The sequence below is a fragment of the Vicia villosa genome, linkage group LG1 (genome assembly GCF_029867415.1).
Source record: "Vicia villosa cultivar HV-30 ecotype Madison, WI linkage group LG1, Vvil1.0, whole genome shotgun sequence".
Taxonomy (NCBI): domain Eukaryota; kingdom Viridiplantae; phylum Streptophyta; class Magnoliopsida; order Fabales; family Fabaceae; genus Vicia; species Vicia villosa.
In genome coordinates this window covers 140,787,811-140,811,601 of record NC_081180.1, presented here as the reverse complement: position 1 = coordinate 140,811,601, position 23,791 = coordinate 140,787,811, and the positions used below count along the sequence as shown (strand labels likewise).

Below are 23,791 nucleotides of genomic sequence, written 5' to 3'. Positions count from 1 at the left end.
AGTTGGGTAAAAGTAGTTTCTCTTTCCAATAATATACCGTAGATGATGGTAGTGTATTGGAAAAGCAAGTAGGTTTTGTACAATAATATTTTAAACTTTGTTCAGCTTGTATCAAAAGCTGTATTGTAGAGATGTTCAGCTAGGTTCACGTGAAGAAGATACAATCTAGTTATAGCAGAGTAGTTTGATCGTCTATGTGTGGAAAGTCTTCAAAGTACTACACATAAAATTAAATATTAAATTGAAAGGGAGAAATACAATTATTGTCAGAGAATTGTCAAATCTGATTTCACTTCTCCACCTAACACTTCCATCATCAATAAGCACTACACATCATAGAAAGAAGAGAAAATTATATTGTATAGTAGAAAATTCAAAAAAATAGCGAGAAAATTTCATTCTCATACATAATATTTTCATCTAATTAAATACTTACTTGAAATAATTAAAACTATCTCTAAAAAAATATAGACATTTCATATAAAAACTAATTCAACAAAAATATAATTAGAAAAAAATAAAATAAAAAAAATCTCATCAAATATATTTTGTCCTTAAAAAACACAAATAGTTATGATTTTAAAAAATAGTAATTCTTTTACACTTTAAGATATTCTCCTTAAATGCATATCAAATTCACATCATTCAAATTAAATACATACCAAAATTTCCAAATGTTTACTTAAAAAATTTGAATAAGAGAAGAAAAAGATTATAAAGTTATAAATGGGTATTGATAGGAGTAGAAGAAGAATGTGTGCTGAAATTGCAAATGTAGTAATCTTAAAAATCAAAATGTATTTTAAAAAAGTTGTGATCTTGAAAATGAATTATTGAATCAATCTGGATCTACATTTAGTTAGTAATCAATTGTCAAATCCATGAAATCAAAAGAAAAAAAAAACTCATAAAAATTTATGAGATCATAAGCCAAAGAGAATACCTCTGTATTGTTGTTTATTTTTTTATAGGTGAATTCTTATTTACCCACCTCAAAAAGGTGGGTAAGGTTACCTTTAGTGTAAAATGCATTGAAAACATCAAACAATTATTATATATGATAAACAGTGTTTTAAAAACCGGACCGGTCATCAAACCGGTGAGGGTACTGGGTCACTGGTTTATCGGTCGAACCACTGGGTCACTGGTCGAACCGCACGACCAAACCGGATTAAACCGGATTAAACCGGATAACTCGGTTAAATAGACCTATCATTATATCGGTATAAAACCGGTCGAACCGGATGATTCAGTCTCTAAAAAAATATAACTAGCTTTTAAATTTTTTAAAAATATCATATCATAAATTCACAATTTCATAACTTAAATTCAAATTTTAAACAAAGGTATCACATATAACAAAATAGTAAAAAATTACAAAGTCTAATTGCAAACAAAGTCTAATTACAACATAATCTAAACAAAGTCTAATTACAACATAATCTAATCGAATAGTTTATAACAAAATAACTCCAATATGTACCAAATTTAATTCAAAATATGATCCTCCTAAAAAAAAATCAAATAAAATTCAATATGTTTATGCTATTTAAGAAAATTTATTAGCAAAGATAACAAATAGACAATAAAGTTTTTAATTTGTCACTAACGAAAAAAACTATGTGAGAATGCTATTTAAGTAATACACTACTAAATATATTAAAAAAAAGTTAAAAAAAAAGTTTAAAAAAAATGTTAAAAAAAAATTAAAAAAAAAAGTTTAAAAAAAAGTTAAAAAAAAAAACAAAAAAAAAACAATTAAACCGCCGGTTTTCCGGTTTTCCCGGTTTTTCCGGTTTTCCCGGTTTTCACCGGTTTTCACCGGTTCCCACCGGTTCGATGGCATACCCGATCTGACTATTGAACCAGACCGGTTACCTGGCCGGTTCCCGGTTCGACCGGTCCGACCGGCCGGTCCGGTCCGGTTTTTAAAACACTGATGATAAATAATTAAATACATAAAAATTAAATGGTGTCATCTGATTGGTGGAATGTACACGACCCATCTTTTTGTGATGGATAGAGAATAGGGGTGGCAAAACGGGTCAGGGCCCGCCGGGCCGCTCGCGCACCCGCCAAAAAATGGCGGGTTGGGTTGAGATTTTAGGCTCGCCGCTCGTTAAATCCCGCCCCTCCAAAACCCGCCGCCCGCCATACCCGCCCCTCCAAAGCCCGCCGCTTTCCAAAGTCCGCTTCTCCTCCAAAACTCACTCTTTTTTTAGTTAATTCTAGTAATTGTAATTCTTGATGGTTTATTTTATACATTTATTTATAAATATATGTAATATTTTTTTGAGTAAATGTTAAAAAATTAATTTTAGAAAAAATTGTTTTAAAAAATAAGTGAAAAGTTTAATTAATAAGTAAAAAAAGCTTATTAATCTATTAAAAAAATATAAATAAAAATAGGCGGGTAAGTCCGCCTCCCGCCAACCTGCCATCTTGCCGGGGCTGGCATGACTTTTATGCCCATTTTACTTGGCGGGCATGCCCTCCCCACTTGTTTTTTGGCGGGCATAAGGCGGGGCGGGCGGCGTGCTGGGCGGGCGGCTCGTTTTGCCACTCCTACTAGAGAAGTTGTCCCCTTTTTTATATTATAGATTTATATTGCATTAACTTTGCGACAATTATACTACTTTATATTGATTGCAGTTAGTCTAGAATGGTTCGTGATAAATTTAGAAAACTATTTTTAAATGTTGATGGTTAAAAAAATGTCATTTCAATATCGAAAATGCTTTAAATATCATTCATTCATAAATATGTATTTAAAATGATAACTTTTCTTTAAATTAAATTCTATTTTTTAATTATTTTGATACATCAGTTATAATTATTTTGATTATTCTCATTACTTATGAACTTTCAACAATTTTCTCAAAGATGTGTTAATAAAGTCATATATAATATAATATAATTTTGATTCAAACAAATTCATATATAATATTTTTTCAAATCAAAACAATTAAAAAAATTTCATACAAATAAAAAAATCATTCTTTTATATTATTCTAAAATTTTACATCACTGACAAATATTTATCCACTATTATATAAGTTTAAGTAGTGGTTATCTTCTATCTATGATATTTTTCCAAACACATTTAGTTTATGATATATTATATAAAAGAGAGATAAAGATAATAATAAATGAGATGTGATTTGAGTAGCTGAGTGAGTGTGTCTGAATTGAATGTAAGTGGGTGAGTTTCTAAAAAATACTGTTGGATGTTGATGTGAGGTAAAGTGAGAGTGAAAGTAGGCAGAGTAGAGACTTAATACACTATGGGAAATACTCGAATTTCCTGCAGATTTACCTGCGGATTTTAGCTAAATTTCCGCAGGAAACACGTTACCTGCGGATTTTCCTGCGGTTTCTCGTCCCCAGCTAAAACCTTCGTGGGTAATAATATCGGCAGCAAATTCCGCAGCTAAGTCCGCAGGAAATATTCCGCAGGTAAATCCGCAGGAAATTTAAACCTAAAAAATTGTTTTTTCTTTAAATATTATTAATTTTATTCTAAAATAACCATAATATAAAAATTAAAATTTAATTTAAAATACTTTGAATTTAAATACGACAAATTCAAATTCATAGAACAACTTGTTAATATATATATATATATATTATCCACTATATTGATATTTTTTCTTTGGTGTATAGTGGTGCCATTAGATAAGACAAATTCAAATTCGAACAACTTGTTACTATAATAATATATCCTAGTTCCTACCCAACCTATCCAAATGCTTCTGGTGCTTCACTTCAGCTGCCTTATTAGCAGCTTCCCTTTTTAGTGCCCTCTTTGCCCGTCTTCCTGTCATAACTTTTGGAGACTCTTGTTCTTTCTTCTTTGGCTCACGCGATGAACTTGCTCCTGAATCCTGGAAGCTTGGTCGATGGACCGGCCGAGCTTCTTGACGCCCAGCCCTTACAAAACCGTTGTCTCCCCATCTACGGTTGCCAAGCCGGACATTTGCTGAAGCACCATAGTAATCCTCATTGTCATCTAGATCATCATCAGCTTCTTCATACTGATAATAATAGTCTTTTATCTCATAGATATCTTCTTCAACAACTGGACGCTCTTCAACAGCTAAAGGCTTGAACCACTTGGCCCGAAGTAGGAGGCAAACATTTTCATCGAACATGTAATCTTGAATACTGCCAAGCATAAAAGGTCATGCAGTTAGCACACAATTTCAGTCACTTCTCTGAATTAAGCACGCATTAAGATTATTGTCAAAGAGAAATTGAGATGTCAAAAAGGAAAATAATGCAACATTTAACCTATAAAGTGGTATAATAGGGACAAGAAATTGAGTAGTTTGACAATTCTAATTATTCAGAAAGCTTTATGGAGTCCAAAACCAATTTAAAAATTTTAATTGTGGCAAAGTTTTAATGATTCATCCCAGCAAACAAGATTTTAATGATTCTAATAAGATTTTAAAGCATTTTATAATTATCAGTTAGAAATATAAACGTGATCAACATATTTAATAGAACTTAATTATCATTTCTAAAACTAATATATTATACCTTCTAAAGAGTAACATTAACCGGATTTTTCTTCCTTGAATCAACAGTAAACCGGATCAGTTATCGCCTAGATCTCAACTAGAAAATTTCAATATTCTGAAAATTTTCCAGATCAACATATCTGTCCATATCAACAATGTAAGCATACCCATTGTTAAGAATCTGCCACCATGTTAACTGATTAACAATGAATCAGTACTAGATTTTTGAATCATAATAGAGAAGCATTTCATATATAAATAACACATCTCTTAGAACTTGGATTAAAAGCCTAGCATAACCTCACAAAAGCGGATTTTGAAGATATCTTTTATTCAAGTGCAGTTAGTTTTCTTAATCTCAAAAAAAGTGAATTTCCATTAAATGAGAGGTATTTTAGGAAAGCGTCATTCAAAAAAAGTAAAACTAGTAAAGTTTAAGACTACCAAATATGAATACTTTTTTGCTTGTATTTGAGACTAGAAGGAGCATTTAAGACTACCAAATTTAAGACTAAGATCCTGTTATACCAATTATAATCTTGGGAAAAATAAGAGGGCATAAGAAATAAAGCAAATAGACACTCTGTCAACTACACCAATAAAATTATAAGTAGAGAGAATGATCAATATTTGTAAAGAACAATGATAAAAAACGTACAATCGGAGAAGCATTATTGCGCTGAAGAGATAGAGTATTAAATCCCAGCCTATCCAAAAACTTGCATCAAAGGTAGTCATTCTCCATCCATGTGATACCTACTTGTAACACCACAATATGATTAACTGCATAAATCATGATTTACATCAGTTGTGTGGTAAGATCTATATTTAGTAGATCTATTTCATCGTGGTATCGTAGATATAAAAATCCATCAAGGCATATATGAATATAAGATGAGAACGTTTCACAAACTAAGGGCCATCATTAAACATTGATACTTAATTAAACAAAAAAAAGTGACAAGTGCAGACATGTATACCTGAAGCTCCACACCAGACTTCAAACAGCAGTGTATTCCAATAATTTTTTAATCTTATAAATCTCTGCAGTCTTAAACAATAATCCTTCTTCAAAGTGAAAAGATCGAATCTCAAACATTTCGATTTATGATCAAACCGCTGAGATTGATGCTGAGATTCGATCATGAATTGAACAATAATCCTTCAAACAATAATCCTTTGAACAATTCATGATGAAATGTTTGAGTCATTCAATTTATGATGAAACCGCTGAGATTGAACAATTTAGGGATTTACTTGGAAGCTAGGGCTTTTATTTATAAGTTTTGGGCTTTTAACGCCGAGGCCGCGGCGCGGTAACGGAGGTGCGCGGCGCGATCAGAAACAGAGACTTTGGCGCGGCGCTGGCTAGAACTCCCGCGGCGCGCCCTTGTCAAACTTCATCTTTTTGCTTTGCCTTTGAGACTTCCAGCTTCCTTTCCTCTTCATGTTTTCCTAAAGCTCCAGTTCAGCTCTAAACCTGCATCAATAATACCCACAAGTGATTCGATTTGCTTTACACATGAACTGAACCTTTTCAGGTCAATTCTTACTAAAAACCTATGGATCTATCACAATTTGCATTAGTTTAGAGAAGAAATCACTTATATTAACACATGAATTTACCATTAATTTACTCCTAACAATAAGCAGATGATGGAAAAAGAAAAATGAATAGGCAAGTTGGTAAGATATAGAGAAAGAATGATGGAAAGATGGAAAAGAAAGTAGCAAGGTGGATGAAGAGAGCATCCACGTGGATGGGCCAAATGAAGAGAGGGGCATAATGGTATTTTCCAGAACATTGAACTTTCTTATATTGTAGATAATCTTAAAAAATATTCCTCAATATCTTTCTAATAAAATTATACTCAAAGTGAAATTCTTTATATGGACTAATTTAAATAACTTGAGTCATGTCAAGTATATCCTATATAAGGTCGTGCTTAATCAAATAAATTGATGGTTTTTATTTCTTTTTCACTAAGTGCTTAAGAATATTTAGTTTAGGAACCATTATTGATGTATGTACTAAGCTCATTATGAGCTAAAATATTTTATGTTGAGTAATGTGAAATTAATATGAAATAATCTTTTTGTGTTATTTGATGTTATATTAGTGCCTTATTTTTATCATGTATTACATTGTCATGAATCTAATTCTTTGGCTAATCATCTTAGGAAAAGATAAAATCTTGTTGATGTTAAGAATCTATTAAGCGAAACTCATGATAAATATGATTGAAAATAGTAGGATATGAATATTGACTAGATTAGCGACTTTAGGAATAAAGAGATACAATCATAGAGGACATTTGGAATGAAACTAGACATGCATGGCTTAGGAATTTGTCCCCCTGCTTTCTTGTATACATTTATGATATTGTAGGAATACACCTTGAGATCACATTTTGAACTCATATGGAATGACATATCACATCATGTACACACGATAGACAAGTTATATTAATGGATCATTGCTCAACATATTCTCCATTATTGATTTCACTTACTTAGACCAAAGTTATTTCTACAACTGTTTACTTTAAAACTGAAATTGTGACAACCATCAATTATTGTTATTTTTTATCTTCCAATTCACAAAAGTTAATTGTGCAAATAAATCTAAGTTATTTCCACTCCCTGCGGGTTTAAAATTCTTACTAATCTATCACTTGCTACTTTAAAGATCATGTATACTTGCATGTGACACCACACATTTTTAAGCAACAAGTTTTTGCCGCAGTTGTCAGGGAGTGTGTCAAATAACATTTTGATTTTGTATAAAAAACATTGTTTCTTTTGTGAAAAGAATATTTGAGCTTCTAACATTTTTTGTAATCTGGTGACGTGACCGGTGCTTAGCCGTTGCATGCACAGATTGATGAGTCTAGTGTACACAGGAGATCCAAAGCCATAAATAACACTCATATTACTAAGGAGATTTCAAGCTACTGGTCACTTACCAGGGAGTCCTCCACCTGCTTTTATTTTTGGTAACTTTGAAGAGGAACCATTTGAAGAGGAATGAGTCACGGCAGACAATGACATTATTGGCATTGCCAATGATAGGACAAGTAACATAATGGATTTTTCCGTGTTTTGATCCCAATTCCTCGAATACGAGGATTATAAAAGCAGAGATCATAATGTCACAATTTGAATTCAAGCTTATGATGTTTTAAATGTTTCAAACAAGAGGCCAATATTCAAGGGCTGCCAATGAAGATCCACATTTGCACTTGAGGAAATTCTTGGAAATAGCCAGGAACTTCAAGATACATGGAATTACTGATGATGCTTTCAGACTCAGACTGTTTCCAAACTCTTTAAAGGATAGTGCCAACAGCTTGTTAAATTATTTAGAGCCTAATTTCGTAGCTAAATGGTAGGCCTTAGCTGATTTTTTTTATTTAAGTACCTTCCTCTTGTCAATAACTATAAGATGAGAAATGAAATTACATCATTTAGACAAGGAGATGATGAGTCTTTGTTCGATGCTTGGCAAAGATATAAAGAGCTGTTAAGCAAATATCCCCACCATGTGATACCAATTTGTAATCAACTAGAAACATTTTTATAATGTAGTGGTTCCATACTCAAGGAACATGTTCGATGCATATTTGGTGGAGCTTTTCTATTCAAATCCTTTGAAGAAGGATACAAGTTGATTGAAAGTATTACTGTAACACCCTTCTAAACCCCCGCGGCAATTATTAAAATATGCAATCAAGGGTGCCACAATTCATTTTAAACCAAACATGTGTCAACTGTCATGCATTATTAGAAACGATTCACCAAATAAACAACATCATGTTTAACACGGCAGAAAGTACGCATCATCGAATACAAGTAATTGATCAAAATCAGAACCATTAAATAGAGTATGTAGGTTGAATTCTAAACTAAATCGTTCCCAGTGTTACACTATCAGAGCATGACTGACACGACACGAACTAACAGATGAGCTCTACAAGCTATCCTCACCGAGCTATGAGTCGGTACCCCTCAATCTGAAAAATATCAACATGTAAGGGTGAGTCTCATTCGCAATTAATCAATGTTATAAATTCACAAATAATAAGATATCATGCATATTATCCACTCAATTGAATATATTCAGGTTTACAGCAATAAAGCACCAAACACATCAATTAAATCAATCACACCAAGTTATAACATTGGACATCTTCCATTCATGTTATAACTAACATACATCCTAATGTAATGCAACTACATACATGTGGTACCATACATGGGCTAAACCCATATGACTGGTATATTCATCACCAAGATACAGGCCCAACCGACACAAATTCCACACAATGGGAATTATGCCCACCGTTTGATCCACAACATCACCGGGATCCATCACCAAAATGCGTATGAATGAATGCACACATATAACATCATTGATCTGATGCACCGCATCGTCTCACCATAACTCACCATTTTCATCACCGATAAAGTATGTACATGTCACCAGCATCATTCAAATAAATCACACATCATTCCAACAATCATTACAATTGCAACACAATCATATCATAGTCACATTACCACATTATAATCCTGTTGTCACAACATCACCACTGGATCAAAATGAACAATATCATCACCAATAACTCACCAAAAGCAAAATCGAACAATATATTCAGTTTCAACACCACCCACAATTATATCATATATAATTCGCACCACATATAATGTCAAATCACAGTTATATCATTATAACATCACCACATTGCCACATTAACCAAATCATGCACACAATGTACAAAACACGCCATAAACGAAAATAAATCGAGCTTTTCAAAATAAAATTATGACAACGCTATTATATGACATGATGCACAAGGAAATTGAAGTGTATGTAGATGGTATGATTGCCAAGTCTCAATTTGAGGAAGATCATATGGAGGATCTGTTAAAGCTGTTTCAGCAATTGAGGAAGTATCGACCCTGCTTGAGCCCAAACAAATGCACTTTCGGTGTCCATTCTGGAAAGTTGTTGGGTATCGTGGTTAGTTAGAAAGGGATTGAATTGGATCTTGATAAAGTTAAAGCTATTCAATAAATGCCAACACCGAGGACAAAAAAACAAGTAAGAGGTTTCCTCAGAAGTTTGATTTATATCTCCAGATTCATTTCCAATATGACTGCTACCTGTGATCCGATTTTCAAGTTGTTAAAGAAGGATCAAGGATGTGTGATGGACTGCCGATTGTCAGAAAGCTTTTGACAGTATTAAGGAATATCTTCTCGAGCCTCCCATTCTTCTCCTTCCTATTGAGGCAAGACCTTTGATTATGTATCTATCTGTGCTAGACCACTTTATGGGTTGTATTTTAGGTCAGCAAGATGAGAATGGAAGAAAGAGTATGCCATCTACTACTCGAGTAATAAATTCACTGATTATGAGTCACGATATTCACCGCTCGGTAAGACTTGTTGTGCCTTAGCTTGGGCTGCTAAACGATTGAGACAATACATGCTGAATCACACTACTTGGTTGATTTCCAAAATGGATCCAATTAAGTACATATTTGAAAAGCATGCGCTAACTGGAAGAATTTCTCGTTGACAGATGTTGTTATCGAATATGATATTGAATATCGTACTCAAAAGGCTATAAAGGGTAGTGTGCTAGCAGAATATCTTGCTCACCAACCAATTGACTATTATCAATCCATTAGGTTTAACTTCCCTGATGAGGATGTGATGTATTTGAAAGCTAGAGATTGTGATGAGCCTTTTCCAGAAGAAAGGCAAAAATCGGGATCCCGATGGGGTTTAGTTTTTGATGGAGCTTCTAATGCTCATGGTCATGGGGTTGGTGATGTTATTATTACTCTGCAAGGCTCACATATTCCTTTCAGTGCAAGGATATGTTTTGAATCTATAAATAACATTGTCGAATATGAAGCTTGTATTCTCGGCCTTGAGGAAGCCATTGACCTTAGAATCAAGAACCTTGATGTTCATGGAGATTCAGCATTGGCAATCAATCAAATCAAGGGAGAATGGGAGTCTCGTCACCCTGGCTTGATCCCTTACAAAGATTATGCTAGAAGATTATTGAGGTTCTTCATTAAAGTCGAATTCCACCACATTATCTTCTATATATATGGTAATTTTCACAATGAAGTGCCTCATATTACAATCAAGCATCTTGATAGACCTTCTCATGTGTTCACAGCTGAAGTAATATCAGATGAAAAACTTGGTATTATGATATTAAGCATTTTCTTCAAACTCAAGAGTTCCTACTCGGGGAATCCAATAAAGACAAGAAGACTTTGAGGAGGCTAGCTGGAAGTTTCTTCATTAATGCAGGGGTTATATACAAGAAAAATTATGACATGGTCTTGCTCAGAAGTGTGGATAGACACGAAGCAGACATGTTAATGCATGAGATTTATGAAGGTTCATTTGGTACCCATGCTAGAAGGAATTCGATGGCTAAGAAGATGATCAAAGCATGTTACTATTGAATGACAATGGAATATGATTGCTATAAGCTTGTAAAGAAGTGTCATAAGTGTCAAGTGTATGCAAATAAAATTCATGTTCCTCCAATGCTTCTCAATATTATCTCCTCTCCATGGCATTTCTCTATGCGGGGCATTGACATGATTGGAATGATTGAATCCAAGTCTTCAAATGGACACCATTTCATTCTTGTGGCTATTGATTACTTTACCAAGTGGGTAGAAGTTGCGTCTTATTCTAAAGTAACCAATCAGGCTGTGGTCAGGTTTATTAAGAACAATAGTATCTGCAGATATGGTTTACCAAGCAAGATTATCACTGATAGTGGGTCAAACCTGAACAATATCATGATGAAGGAGCTTTGTGAAAGTTTCAAGATTGAACATCACAACTCTTCTCCTTGCAGACCAAAGATGAATGGGGAAGTTGAGGCGGAAAATGAGAATATCAAGAAGATTGTTCGGAAGATGGTTGTTACGTGTAAGGTCTGGCATGAGATGCTCCCATTTTCTTTACATGGGTATCATACATCCGTTCACACTTCGACAAGGACAACCCCTTTCGCTCTTGTTAATGGTATGGAAGTAGTGCTCCCCATTGAGGTCGAAATTTCATCATTGAGAATATTAATGGAAGCCAAGTTGTTTGAGGTTTAATGGTGTCATAGTAGGTTTGATCAATTGAATTTGATAGAAGAAAAGAGAATGACGGTTTTGTGCCAAGGTCAGTTGTACTAGAAAATAATGAAGAAAGTGTTTGATAAGAAGGTTTGACCTCGTGTATTCAGAGAAGGCGACCTCGTGCTTAAAGGTTTCTTGTCTTTAAACTCTGATTCTAGGGGCAAATGGACTCCAAAATTTGAAGGACCATATGTTGTTAAGAAATCCTTCTTTAGCGGTGCATTAATTCTTACAATTATTGATGGTGAGAAGCTTCCAAATCCTGTGAATGCTGATGTAGTCATGAAATACTTCGCCAAAATAAAAATGAAAGAACAACTCGCTAAGTGGAAAACCCGAAAGGGTGGCTTATGCAAAAATGAGTGTCTGGGTGGGCTGAAAACCTGAAAAGGAGGTCCAGGCAAAATTTAGAGACATAAAAAGAATAAATCATCCTGGTCGACCAAAAACCTGAAAAGGAGGTCCAGGAAAAAGTTAGGGATTCATGGCAAGTAACTACATCAGACAAGACTTGATCATCAAAAACTATCTCTCCGTCAGAAAATGTTCAACACATTTTGACTTAAGACTTAGCTCAGAGATTCAAAGTTGTTAAAGAGGATGGGGTCATTATATTTCAATGTATCTTTTCCATGAAATTACCATTTTCCAAACTTCTAGATGGTTTTCTAAAAAGTGATGATATCTTCTTGCAACTGATGATATCATGGATCTCTGCTTCAATTATCATGTTTGCTCCTAAAAAAATGACAACAAATTTTTGTAGTCATTATATAAGATAATCAATAGAACATAATAATAATAAAGTTGAAAATAAAAAAGAAAAGACCTCAAATATCCTTTTTTCGGACAAATGGCAACACTTTAAGTGTATCTAATATCTACAAATATGTTTCACCATTAAATTGTATTAAATTATTTTAAATACAAATTAAGTATCATTTATATAGTAATCATAAAAAAAATGTTATCTTTCATTACAAATAAAGTGGTATAATGATCATAACTTTATCAATCTTTTTGAAGTGAATAAAATAGAAATAAAAATTAATATTTAGAAATATATGAAAAAACCGAGTGCAAAACTTTATAAATATTTTTGAAGTGAATAAAATAGAAATATATGTTCAGTATGAAAAAAATATGGAATATGAAATCTTTGATAAAATAAAAAATAAAAAGAAGTATTTAGAAAATATATAAAAAAAACTCAAACTTATAGCACATAAATATTCAATGGAAGAAACAAAAAGATCTACAACTTGAAACTTATACCTAGATCGACATGGCCTTCATGTCGGTATAGATCTACAACCTGAAAAAACAAAAAAACAAAATTGTTAAACAAAATTGTAAAACATTTATGAAGATAAAGTGATGAGATAAAAATGAATGTGAGAATGAGAGAATATGAAGAAGAAGAAGAAAAAACAAAGGAGAATGTGAGATGCAGCAAACAAAGAGAGTGAGAAGAAAGAGAAGAGAAAGGTGTTGTGGAAGAAGAGAGAGAAACGATAGACATTGAAAAGTTTACTTTTTTTTCTTGATGAAGATGAACAACTTTTAATATATCTGCAAAACACAAAATACAATATAATAGATCAGCAAAAACAAAGTTGAAGATGAGAAAGACAAAACAGAAAAAAGAAAAAAATATTTTCTTAAAGAAGAAGGTGAAGTGAAAGTGGAAAAGATTAGAAACATAAGGAAGAAAAAGAAGAAAGAGAAGAAGAGTGTTTGTTATGAGAGAAAAATATTGAAGAAGGGGGGGGGGGTTAAAAGTAGCAAATACCAAATACAAGCATAGTAGGTTAGTTTGATTACTATTACACAGTTGATGTGAAAGGATGTTAAAAAAAATATTTAAATCTTATAAGTGTTGAAAGTATTTGTGGGTAAATATTTTCGGTAATATATCGTATCCACAGGGATTGGTTAATATCACTGCCGTTTTATAGTTGTTTATTTTGAGTGAGAAAAAGTAATTGGATTTGTTTTATGATTCTAATATTGTCAAATCTAAATAATAATAAGAATGCAAATAATGAGAATTTGTTAACGATTAAGGAAATATGTTGAGCTTTTAGGGTTCATCAACCTATTCCTATACAACTTATGGATTAATTCACAATTGAACAATCATTTGAACTATTATCTTCACTTATCCTCAAATATGATTCCATGTCTGCAAACCAAATTAGATAACTTTTACCGGTATGAGATTCGATCTCTCCAAGTATCAATAACGATAATAGTAATTAAGAACGATAATTATGAAAACCCAATCACAATTCCATCTCTGCAAATTGCAATTGAATCAATATAGTAACCTAGGGCAAAAGTAAAAATCCTCTCTTTCGATCAAGGATTCAACAATGATGTAAATTAAAAGCAAGGTTTCTTATTGATAATAAAATTCAAACAATTGTTCATAGGAAAGAATCAATGGTATTGTATATTCATAGGTTAACTACTACCTTAAACTCAACAAGAGGAATTTAGCTCTCCATAGACATGAAGAACACACAAGAATCAATGGAGGGATTCATCTTCTTCAACGAAATTTCTTCAATTGGTAAAGAATTGGCCTTCAATTGTTGTTCTTGACTGCAAACTCAGAATGCTCTCCTAATTTCGCTCACCAAAGATCTCTCCTTTCACTTGGAAGATAGGGCTTTTATTTATAAGTTTTGGGCTTTTAACGCCGAGGCCGCGGCGCGGTAACGGAGGTGCGCGGCGCGATCAGAAACAGAGACTTTGGCGCGGCGCTGGCTAGAACTCCCGCGGCGCGCCCTTGTCAAACTTCATCTTTTTGCTTTGCCTTTGAGACTTCCAGCTTCCTTTCCTCTTCATGTTTTCCTAAAGCTCCAGTTCAGCTCTAAACCTGCATCAATAATACCCACAAGTGATTCGATTTGCTTTACACATGAACTGAACCTTTTCAGTTCAATTCTTACTAAAAACCTATGGATCTATCACAATTTGCATTAGTTTAGAGAAGAAATCACTTATATTAACACATGAATTTACCATTAATTTACTCCTAACAAACTCTCCCCAACTTAGAGCTTTGTTTGTCCCTAAACAAAATTACTTACCTCCAACAAAACATACCAACAGTCATGCAACAAGTTTTTCAAAAAGGTTTCTCAAGTGGTTCAATTTAGCAACCAATTCAAAATACTCCTCCTCTTCCTGCAAACTCAGAGCGTACACATGAAACAAATTTTTGAAGGCAAATTACCTCCAGAAGTTCAAAACACTACACAATTGTAATTGAATCAGCACTAATCACTCTCATCAAAAAGTATGATGAATAAAAGAGGGGTTAAACACTCATCCAAACAATTAAATCAACAAAGATCCATATCATACGTTCACCAAATTGTTAGCATCAAGTCTTGTGGAATCTGAGAATCAGAAGGTCTTTCTAGGGTTGTAATGTGGTTTAGATTCAAAGAAAAGAAGATAATCAAGGGTTGTTCCTAAACTAGGGAAGCATCCAAATCATAACTCATTCCTTCTTCTCTATACTTTAATTCTCACCCATTCATCTTTTTTCATTCGTAGCTCAGTGTTTCTTTTTCTTTGCTTTTTCTTTTTTTTTTCAACAACTGTTTAGATTCAAACGTTGTTCTTTTTCAACAATTTTTTTTCAAGCTACGAATTTCTTTTATCCTTCACAGATTACTACCTGTACCTACTCTTCTTTTGATTGTGACTCTCCCCAACTTGGAGATCAACCTGTATCTAGATTTATGAATGCTCCCCTACTTTCTAAAAAGGTCAAAGAGAAAACACATCACCAAATTTTATGGTTGATGGTCCAAAACAAAACTTTTTATTGAGATCAAAACTCACCAGGTATTTTCCTTGGTGCATATTATGATTCTTATCTTGACCTCAGGCTCAAAGAATGGTTAGCAAAAAGATCACACTCTCACAGAAGAAAATAAGTTTTACGTTAGAATAGGCTAAAAGAACTCTCAGATTCAAATAAGTGCCTAAATCACTTTCACAGATTTCCACAACCGATGCAACAACCGGTTTAGCATGATACAAACAAGTCAAAACAATTGATGGTCTCCTGCATATAGTAAACAATGGAAGGCTTTCCTCACAATGGTTAAGGCTAAACCGATCCAATAAAATAGTGTACCATAAAGAACTTCTGCCAGTACTTACTAACACCCTAAGTTTCATGCACACATTAAGAGTTTGAGTTTGAAAATTCATACCTGTTTTGTCACTTTATTGAAAAAGAAAGTGAACTAAAATTTTTCAAAAAATTACTTCACTCACTACCGCTTTCACACATGTTGCTCCATTGTTGGTACTTTGCTTGAGATTTTCATTATGCTGTGGGACTACTCATTCTAAACTGGGGACAAATAACAAACATTAAAGCATAAAATTGAAAAATGCAAAAGAGTAAATCCACCCCCAAACTTGAACTAAACATTGACCTCAATGTTTTAGAACAAGCCCGAGAGGGTTGACTCACAAAGGGTATTGCCATATCAATTGCTTCTTCCTAGCTTTCACCAGAAAGGTCCCTTTATTATTTCCTGAAATAAAAATAAACAAAACAAAATAAAATATTAGAAGTGTGGGTTACCTCCCACGAAGTGCCTCGTTTAACGTCACATAGCTTGACGGTTCATGGTTGAATCATCAACCATTGTCTCTTTTCCTTGGTACTTTTCTTACCAATGTGAAACCCCAAAAGTATTTAAAGTTTGCATGTTTGGTTTCTTCATCCTTAATTCTTATCACTTCAACTCGCAATCTCTCTTCCTTCATTTGTTTTTTCCTCTCCTCAAGAGAGATAACCTCCTAATCCGTTAATTTCTTCGTCGGTGAGAACCTATCCTTGATGAATTTGACAAATTTTGGCTTTAACTTTAAACCTTCTAAAGATGGGATGGTGATTTGCAAACGGCTAACATTTCCATTGGCCGAAAGTAATGACTCTCATTCCCTTCTTTATTAGGAACCTGTAGAAGAAGTAATTCCAATGAGAGTTTATGCTCCTTTGCATTACTACTCTTCTTTAACTCTAAGTCCACCATATTCTCTTTTGAAAAAGTTTCAACTTTTGAAGTTTCTAACTCATTCACGACTTCTTTGATTATATCCTCCTTTTTTGTTCCTTCGAGAAACACATCATCTCCTTTTTTAGGAGGTCTTGGATAAGGTAGCTTCATTGAAAGCTCATACTCAACTTCTATATTTTTCTTGATGTTTACATACTTTATATTATCCTTTTCAACAACCTCTTCCTTGTCATCGACTTTGTTTTCAACTTCGTCATCAATCACTTTTACACTCCTTATAGAAGTAGCATTGCAGGTTTCTACACAAGTCATAGGGTTTTGAAAAGTTGAGACTTGACTTACGTTTTGCTCAGTGAAGAATTTGGTAAGTTGCACATCTTGCGTTTCCCGGTTTTGTTGAATGGCTAAAGAGAATTGCATGAATTGATTCATGGTTTCCTCTAACTCAGAGTGTCCTCTTTGATAACCTTGATTATAGTGTGAAAGCCCTTGTTGTTGATATTCATGGTTAGCCATATGATACTCCATCGCATCTTCCGGTTTGCCCCATCCGTTATCATGAAACTCATTAACGTGAGGTGTGAACTGTGACACACTTTGAAGGAGATACTCCATTAGTCGAGTTAGGATCTCGTTTTGAGCATGAATCGCAACATTTATATTTGGGTCCCACATTCCGAAAAACAAAAATCTACAAAACTAGCACACAAGTGAAATAACAAGATAAAAAAATAATAATAAAAAAAATCAAAATTAAAAAAAACTATTGCAATAAAAAAATCTAAAATTTAGCAAATAACTCAAAATAATATGACTATTGCAATGCGTGCAATATTGACACCAATCCCCGGCAACGGCGCCAATTTGTTGAAAGTATTTGTGGGTAAATATTTTCGGTAATATATCGTATCCACAGGGATTGGTTAATATCACTGCCGTTTTATAGTTGTTTATTTTGAGTGAGAAAAAGTAATTGGATTTGTTTTATGATTCTAATATTGTCAAATCTAAATAATAATAAGAATGCAAATAATGAGAATTTGTTAACGATTAAGGAAATATGTTGAGCTTTTAGGGTTCATCAACCTATTCCTATACAACTTATGGATTAATTCACAATTGAACAATCATTTGAACTATTATCTTCACTTATCCTCAAATATGATTCCATGTCTGCAAACCAAATTAGATAACTTTTACCGGTATGAGATTCGATCTCTCCAAGTATCAATAACGATAATAGTAATTAAGAACGATAATTATGAAAACCCAATCACAATTCCATCTCTGCAAATTGCAATTGAATCAATATAGTAACCTAGGGAAAAAGTAAAAATCCTCTCTTTCGATCAAGGATTCAACAATGATGTAAATTAAAAGCAAGGTTTCTTATTGATAATAAAATTCAAACAATTGTTCATAGGAAAGAATCAATGGTATTGTATATTCATTGGTTAACTACTACCTTAAACTCAACAAGAGGAATTTAGCTCTCCATAGACATGAAGAACACACAAGAATCAATGGAGGGATTCATCTTCTTCAACGGAATTTCTTCAATTGGTAAAGAATTGGCCTTCAATTGTTGTTCTTGACTGCAAACTCAGAATGCTCTCCTAATTTCGCTCACCAAAGATCTCTCCTTTCACTTGGAAGCTAGGGCTTTTATTTATAAGTTTTGGGCTTTTAACGCCGAGGCCGCGGCGCGGTAACGGAGGTGCGCGGCGCGATCAGAAACAGAGACTTTGGCGCGGCGCTGGCTAGAACTCCCGCGGCGCGCCCTTGTCAAACTTCATCTTTTTGCTTTGCCTTTGAGACTTCCAGCTTCCTTTCCTCTTCATGTTTTCCTAAAGCTCCAGTTCAGCTCTAAACCTGCATCAATAATACCCACAAGTGATTCGATTTGCTTTACACATGAACTGAACCTTTTCAGGTCAATTCTTACTAAAAACCTATGGATCTATCACAATTTGCATTAGTTTAGAGAAGAAATCACTTATATTAACACATGAATTTACCATTAATTTACTCCTAACAATAAGCAGATGATGGAAAAAGAAAAATGAATAGGCAAGTTGGTAAGATATAGAGAAAGAATGATGGAAAGATGGAAAAGAAAGTAGCAAGGTGGATGAAGAGAGCATCCACGTGGATGGGCCAAATGAAGAGATGGGCATAATGGTATTTTCCAGAACATTGAACTTTCTTATATTGTAGATAATCTTAAAAAATATTCCTCAATATCTTTCTAATAAAATTATACTCAAAGTGAAATTCTTTATATGAACTAATTTAAATAACTTGAGTCATGTCAAGTATATCCTATATAAGGTCGTGCTTAATCAAATAAATTGATGGTTTTTATTTCTTTTTCAATAAGTGCTTAAGAATATTTAGTTTAGGAACCATTATTGATGTATGTACTAAGCTCATTATGAGCTAAAATATTTTATGTTGAGTACTGTGAAATTAATATGAAATAATCTTTTTGTGTTATTTGATGTTATATTAGTGCCTTATTTTTATCATGTATTATATTGTCATGAATCTAATTCTTTGGCTAATCATCTTAGGAAAAGATAAAATCTTGTTGATGTGAAGAATCTATTAAGCGAAACTCATGATAAATATGATTGAAAATAGTAGGATATGAATATTGACTAGATTAGCGACTTTAGGAATAAAGAGATACAATCATAGAGGACATTTGGAATGAAACTAAACATGCATGGCTTAGGAATTTGTCCCCCTGCTTTCTTGTATACATTTATAATATTGTAGGAATACACCTTGAGATCACATTTTGAACTCATATGGAATGACATATCACATCATGTACACACGATAGACAAGTTATATTAATGGATCATTGCTCAACATATTCTCCATTATTGATTTCACTTACTTAGACCAAAGTTATTTCTACAACTGTTTACTTTAAAACTGAAATTGTGACAACCATCAATTATTGTTATTTTTTATCTTCCAATTCACAAAAGTTAATTGTGCAAATAAATCTAAGTTATTTCCACTCCCTGCGGGTTTAAAATTCTTACTAATCTATCACTTGCTACTTTAAAGATCATGTATACTTGCATGTGACACCACACATTTTTAAGCAACAAGTTTTTGCCGCAGTTGTCAGGGAGTGTGTCAAATAACATTTTAATTTTGTATAAAAAACATTGTTTCTTTTGTGAAAAGAATATTTGAGCTTCTAACATTTTTTGTAATCTGGTGACGTGACCGGTGCTTAGCCGTTGCATGCACAGATTGATGAGTCTAGTGTACACAGGAGATCCAAAGCCATAAATAACACTCATATTACTAAGGAGATTTCAAGCTACTGGTCACTTACCAGGGAGTCCTCCACCTGCTTTTATTTTTGGTAACTTTGAAGAGGAACCATTTGAAGAGGAATGAGTCACGGCAGACAATGACATTATTGGCATTGCCAATGATAGGACAAGTAACATAATGGATTTTTCCGTGTTTTGATCCCAATTCCTCGAATACGAGGATTATAAAAGCAGAGATCATAATGTCACAATTTGAATTCAAGCTTATGATGTTTCAAATGTTTCAAACAAGAGGCCAATATTCAAGGGCTGCCAATGAAGATCCACATTTCCACTTGAGGAAATTCTTGGAAATAGCCAGGAACTTCAAGATACATGGAATTACTGATGATGCTTTCAGACTCAGACTGTTTCCAAACTCTTTAAAGGATAGTGCCAACAGCTTGTTAAATTATTTAGAGCCTAATTCCGTAGCTAAATGGTAGGCCTTAGCTGATTTTTTTTATTTAAGTACCTTCCTCTTGTCAATAACTATAAGATGAGAAATGAAATTACATCATTTAGACAAGGAGATGATGAGTCTTTGTTCGATGCTTGGCAAAGATATAAAGAGCTGTTAAGCAAATATCCCCACCATGTGATACCAATTTGTAATCAACTAGAAACATTTTTATAATGTAGTGGTTCCATACTCAAGGAACATGTTCGATGCATATTTGGTGGAGCTTTTCTATTCAAATCCTTTGAAGAAGGATACAAGTTGATTGAAAGTATTACTGTAACACCCTTCTAAACCCCCACGGCAATTATTAAAATATGCAATGAAGGGTGCCACAATTCATTTTAAACCAAACATGTGTCAACTGTCATGCATTATTAGAAACGATTCACCAAATAAACAACATCATGTTTAACACGGCAGAAAGTACGCATCACCGAATACAAGTAATTGATCAAAATCAGAACCATTAAATAGAGTATGTAGATTGAATTCTAAACTAAATCGTTCCCAGTGTTACACTATCAGAGCATGACTGACACGACACGAACTAACAGATGAGCTCTACAAGCTATCCTCACCGAGCTATGAGCCGCTACCCCTCAATCTGAAAAATATCAACATGTAAGGGTGAGTCTCATTCGCAATTAATCAATGTTATAAATTCACAAATAATAAGATATCATGCATATTATCCACTCAATTGAATATATTCAGGTTTACAACAATAATGCACCAAACACATCAATTAAATCAATCACACCAAGTTATAACATTGGACATCTTCCATTCATGTTATAACCATACATACATCCTAATGTAATGCAACTACATACATGTGGTACCATACATGGGCTAAACCCATATGACTGGTATATTCATCACCAAGATACAGGCCCAACCGACACAAATTCCACACAATGGGAATTATGCCCACCATTTGATCCACAACATCACCGGGATCCATCACCAAAATGCGTATGAATGAATGCACACATATAACATCATTGATCTGATGCACCGCATCGTCTCACCATAACTTACCATTTTCATCACCGATAAAGTATGTACATGTCACCAGCATCATTCAAATAAATCACACATCATTCCAACAATCATTACAATTGCAACACAATCATATCATAGTCACATTACCACATTATAATCCTGTTGTCACAACATCACCACTGGATCAAAATGAACAATATCATCACCAATAACTCACCAAAAGCAAAATCGAACAATATATTCAGTTTCAACACCACCCACAATTATATCATATATAATTCGCACCACATATAATGTCAAATCACAATTATATCATTACAACATCACCACATTGCCACATTAACCAAATCATGCACACAATGTACAAAACACGCCATAAACGAAAATAAATCGAGCTTTTCAAAATATAATTATGACAACGCTATTATATGACATGATGCACAAGGAAATTGAAGTGTATGTAGATGGTATGATTGCCAAGTCTCAATTTGAGGAAGATCATATGGAGGATCTGTTAAAGCTGTTTCAGCAATTGAGGAAGTATCGACCCTGCTTGAACCCAAACAAATGCACTTTCGGTGTTCATTCTGGAAAGTTGTTGGGTATCGTGGTTAGTCAGAAAGGGATTGAATTGGATCCTGATAAAGTTAAAGCTATTCAAGAAATGCCAACACCGAGGACAGAAAAACAAGTAAGAGGTTTCCTCAGAAGTTTGATTTATATCTCCAGATTCATTTCCAATATGACTGCTACCTGTGATCCGATTTTCAAGTTGTTAAAGAAGGATCAAGGATGTGTGATGGACTACCGATTGTCAGAAAGCTTTTGATAGTATTAAGGAATATCTTCTCGAGCCTCCCATTCTTCTCCTTCCTATTGAGGCAAGACCTTTGATTATGTATCTATCTGTGCTAGACCACTTTATGGGTTGTATTTTAGGTCAGCAAGATGAGAATGGAAGAAAGAGTATGCCATCTACTACTCGAGTAATAAATTCACTGATTATGAGTCACGATATTCACCGCTCGGTAAAACTTGTTGCGCCTTAGCTTGGGCTGCTAAACGATTGAGACAATACATGCTGAATCACACTACTTGGTTGATTTCCAAAATGGATCCAATTAAGTACATATTTGAAAAGCATGCGCTAACTGGAAGAATTTCTCGTTGACAGATGTTGTTATCGAATATGATATTGAATATAGTACTCAAAAGGCTATAAAGGGTAGTGTGCTAGCAGAATATCTTGCTCACCAACCAATTGACTATTATCAATCCATTAGGTTTAACTTCCCTGATGAGGATGTGATGTATTTGAAAGCTAGAGATTGTGATGAGCCTTTTCCAGAAGAAAGGCAAAAATCGGGATCCCGATGGGGTTTAGTTTTTGATGGAGCTTCTAATTCTCATGGTCATGGGGTTGGTGATGTTATTATTACTCTGCAAGGCTCACATATTCCTTTCACTGCAAGGATATGTTTTGAATCTATAAATAACATTGTCGAATATGAAGCTTGTATTCTCGGCCTTGAGGAAGCCATTGACCTTAGATTCAAGAACCTTGATGTTCGTGGAGATTCAGCATTGGCAATCAATCAAATCAAGGGAGAATGGGAGTCTCGTCACCCTGGCTTGATCCCTTACAAAGATTATGCTAGAAGATTATTGAGGTTCTTCATTAAAGTCGAATTCCACCACATTGTCTTCTATATATATGGTAATTTTCACAATGAAGTGCCTCATATTACAATCAAGCATCTTGATAGACCTTCTCATGTGTTCACAGCTGAAGTCATATCAGATGAAAAACCCTGGTATTATGATATTAAGCATTTTCTTCAAACTCAAGAGTACCTACTTGGGGAATCCAATAAAGATAAGAAGACTTTGAGGAGGCTAGCTGGAAGTTTCTTCATTAATGCAGGGGTTATATACAAAAAAAATTATGACATGGTCTTGCTCAGAAGTGTGGATAGACACGAAGCAGACATGTTAATGCATGAGATTTATGAAGGTTCATTTGGTACCCATGCTAGAAGGCATTCGATGGCTAAGAAGATGATCAAAGCATGTTACTATTGAATGACAATGGAATATGATTGCTATAAGCTTGTAAAGAAGTGTCATAAGTGTCAAGTGTATGCAAATAAAATTCATGTTCCTCCAATGCTTCTCAATATTATCTCCTCTCCATGGCATTTCTCTATGCGGGGCATTGACATGATTGGAATGA

The 23,791-nt window shown here is 33.9% G+C and overlaps 1 protein-coding gene and 2 non-coding genes across 4 annotated transcripts; all 3 read right to left on the bottom strand.

Moving 5' to 3' along the window:
- Positions 1–3,673: 3,673 nt before the first annotated feature.
- Positions 3,674–5,672, bottom strand: LOC131618240 (uncharacterized). 2 transcript variants are annotated; one of them, XM_058889506.1, is made up of 4 exons: positions 5,504–5,672; positions 5,182–5,306; positions 4,543–4,663; positions 3,674–4,164 (listed from the first exon to the last, which is right to left on the bottom strand). In XM_058889506.1, the coding sequence occupies exons 3-4, from the start codon at positions 4,557–4,559 to the stop codon at positions 3,723–3,725; spliced, it is 459 nt and encodes a 152-aa protein (XP_058745489.1). In that variant the 5' UTR covers positions 4,560–4,663; positions 5,182–5,306; positions 5,504–5,672; the 3' UTR covers positions 3,674–3,722. The 2 variants fall into 2 exon arrangements, with proteins under 2 accessions (XP_058745489.1, XP_058745496.1); XM_058889513.1 differs by lacking the exons at positions 5,182–5,306; positions 5,504–5,672 and having other exon boundaries at positions 4,543–4,907.
- Positions 5,673–7,965: 2,293 nt separating this feature from the next.
- LOC131645449 (small nucleolar RNA R71) lies at positions 7,966–8,072 on the bottom strand. Its single transcript, XR_009297070.1, has one exon. It is a non-coding gene; the product is annotated as a small nucleolar RNA R71 (small nucleolar RNA).
- A 12,514-nt stretch (positions 8,073–20,586) lies between these two features.
- Positions 20,587–20,693, bottom strand: LOC131645448 (small nucleolar RNA R71). The gene has a single exon (XR_009297069.1). It is a non-coding gene; the product is annotated as a small nucleolar RNA R71 (small nucleolar RNA).
- Between the last annotated feature and the right edge of the window lie 3,098 nt (positions 20,694–23,791).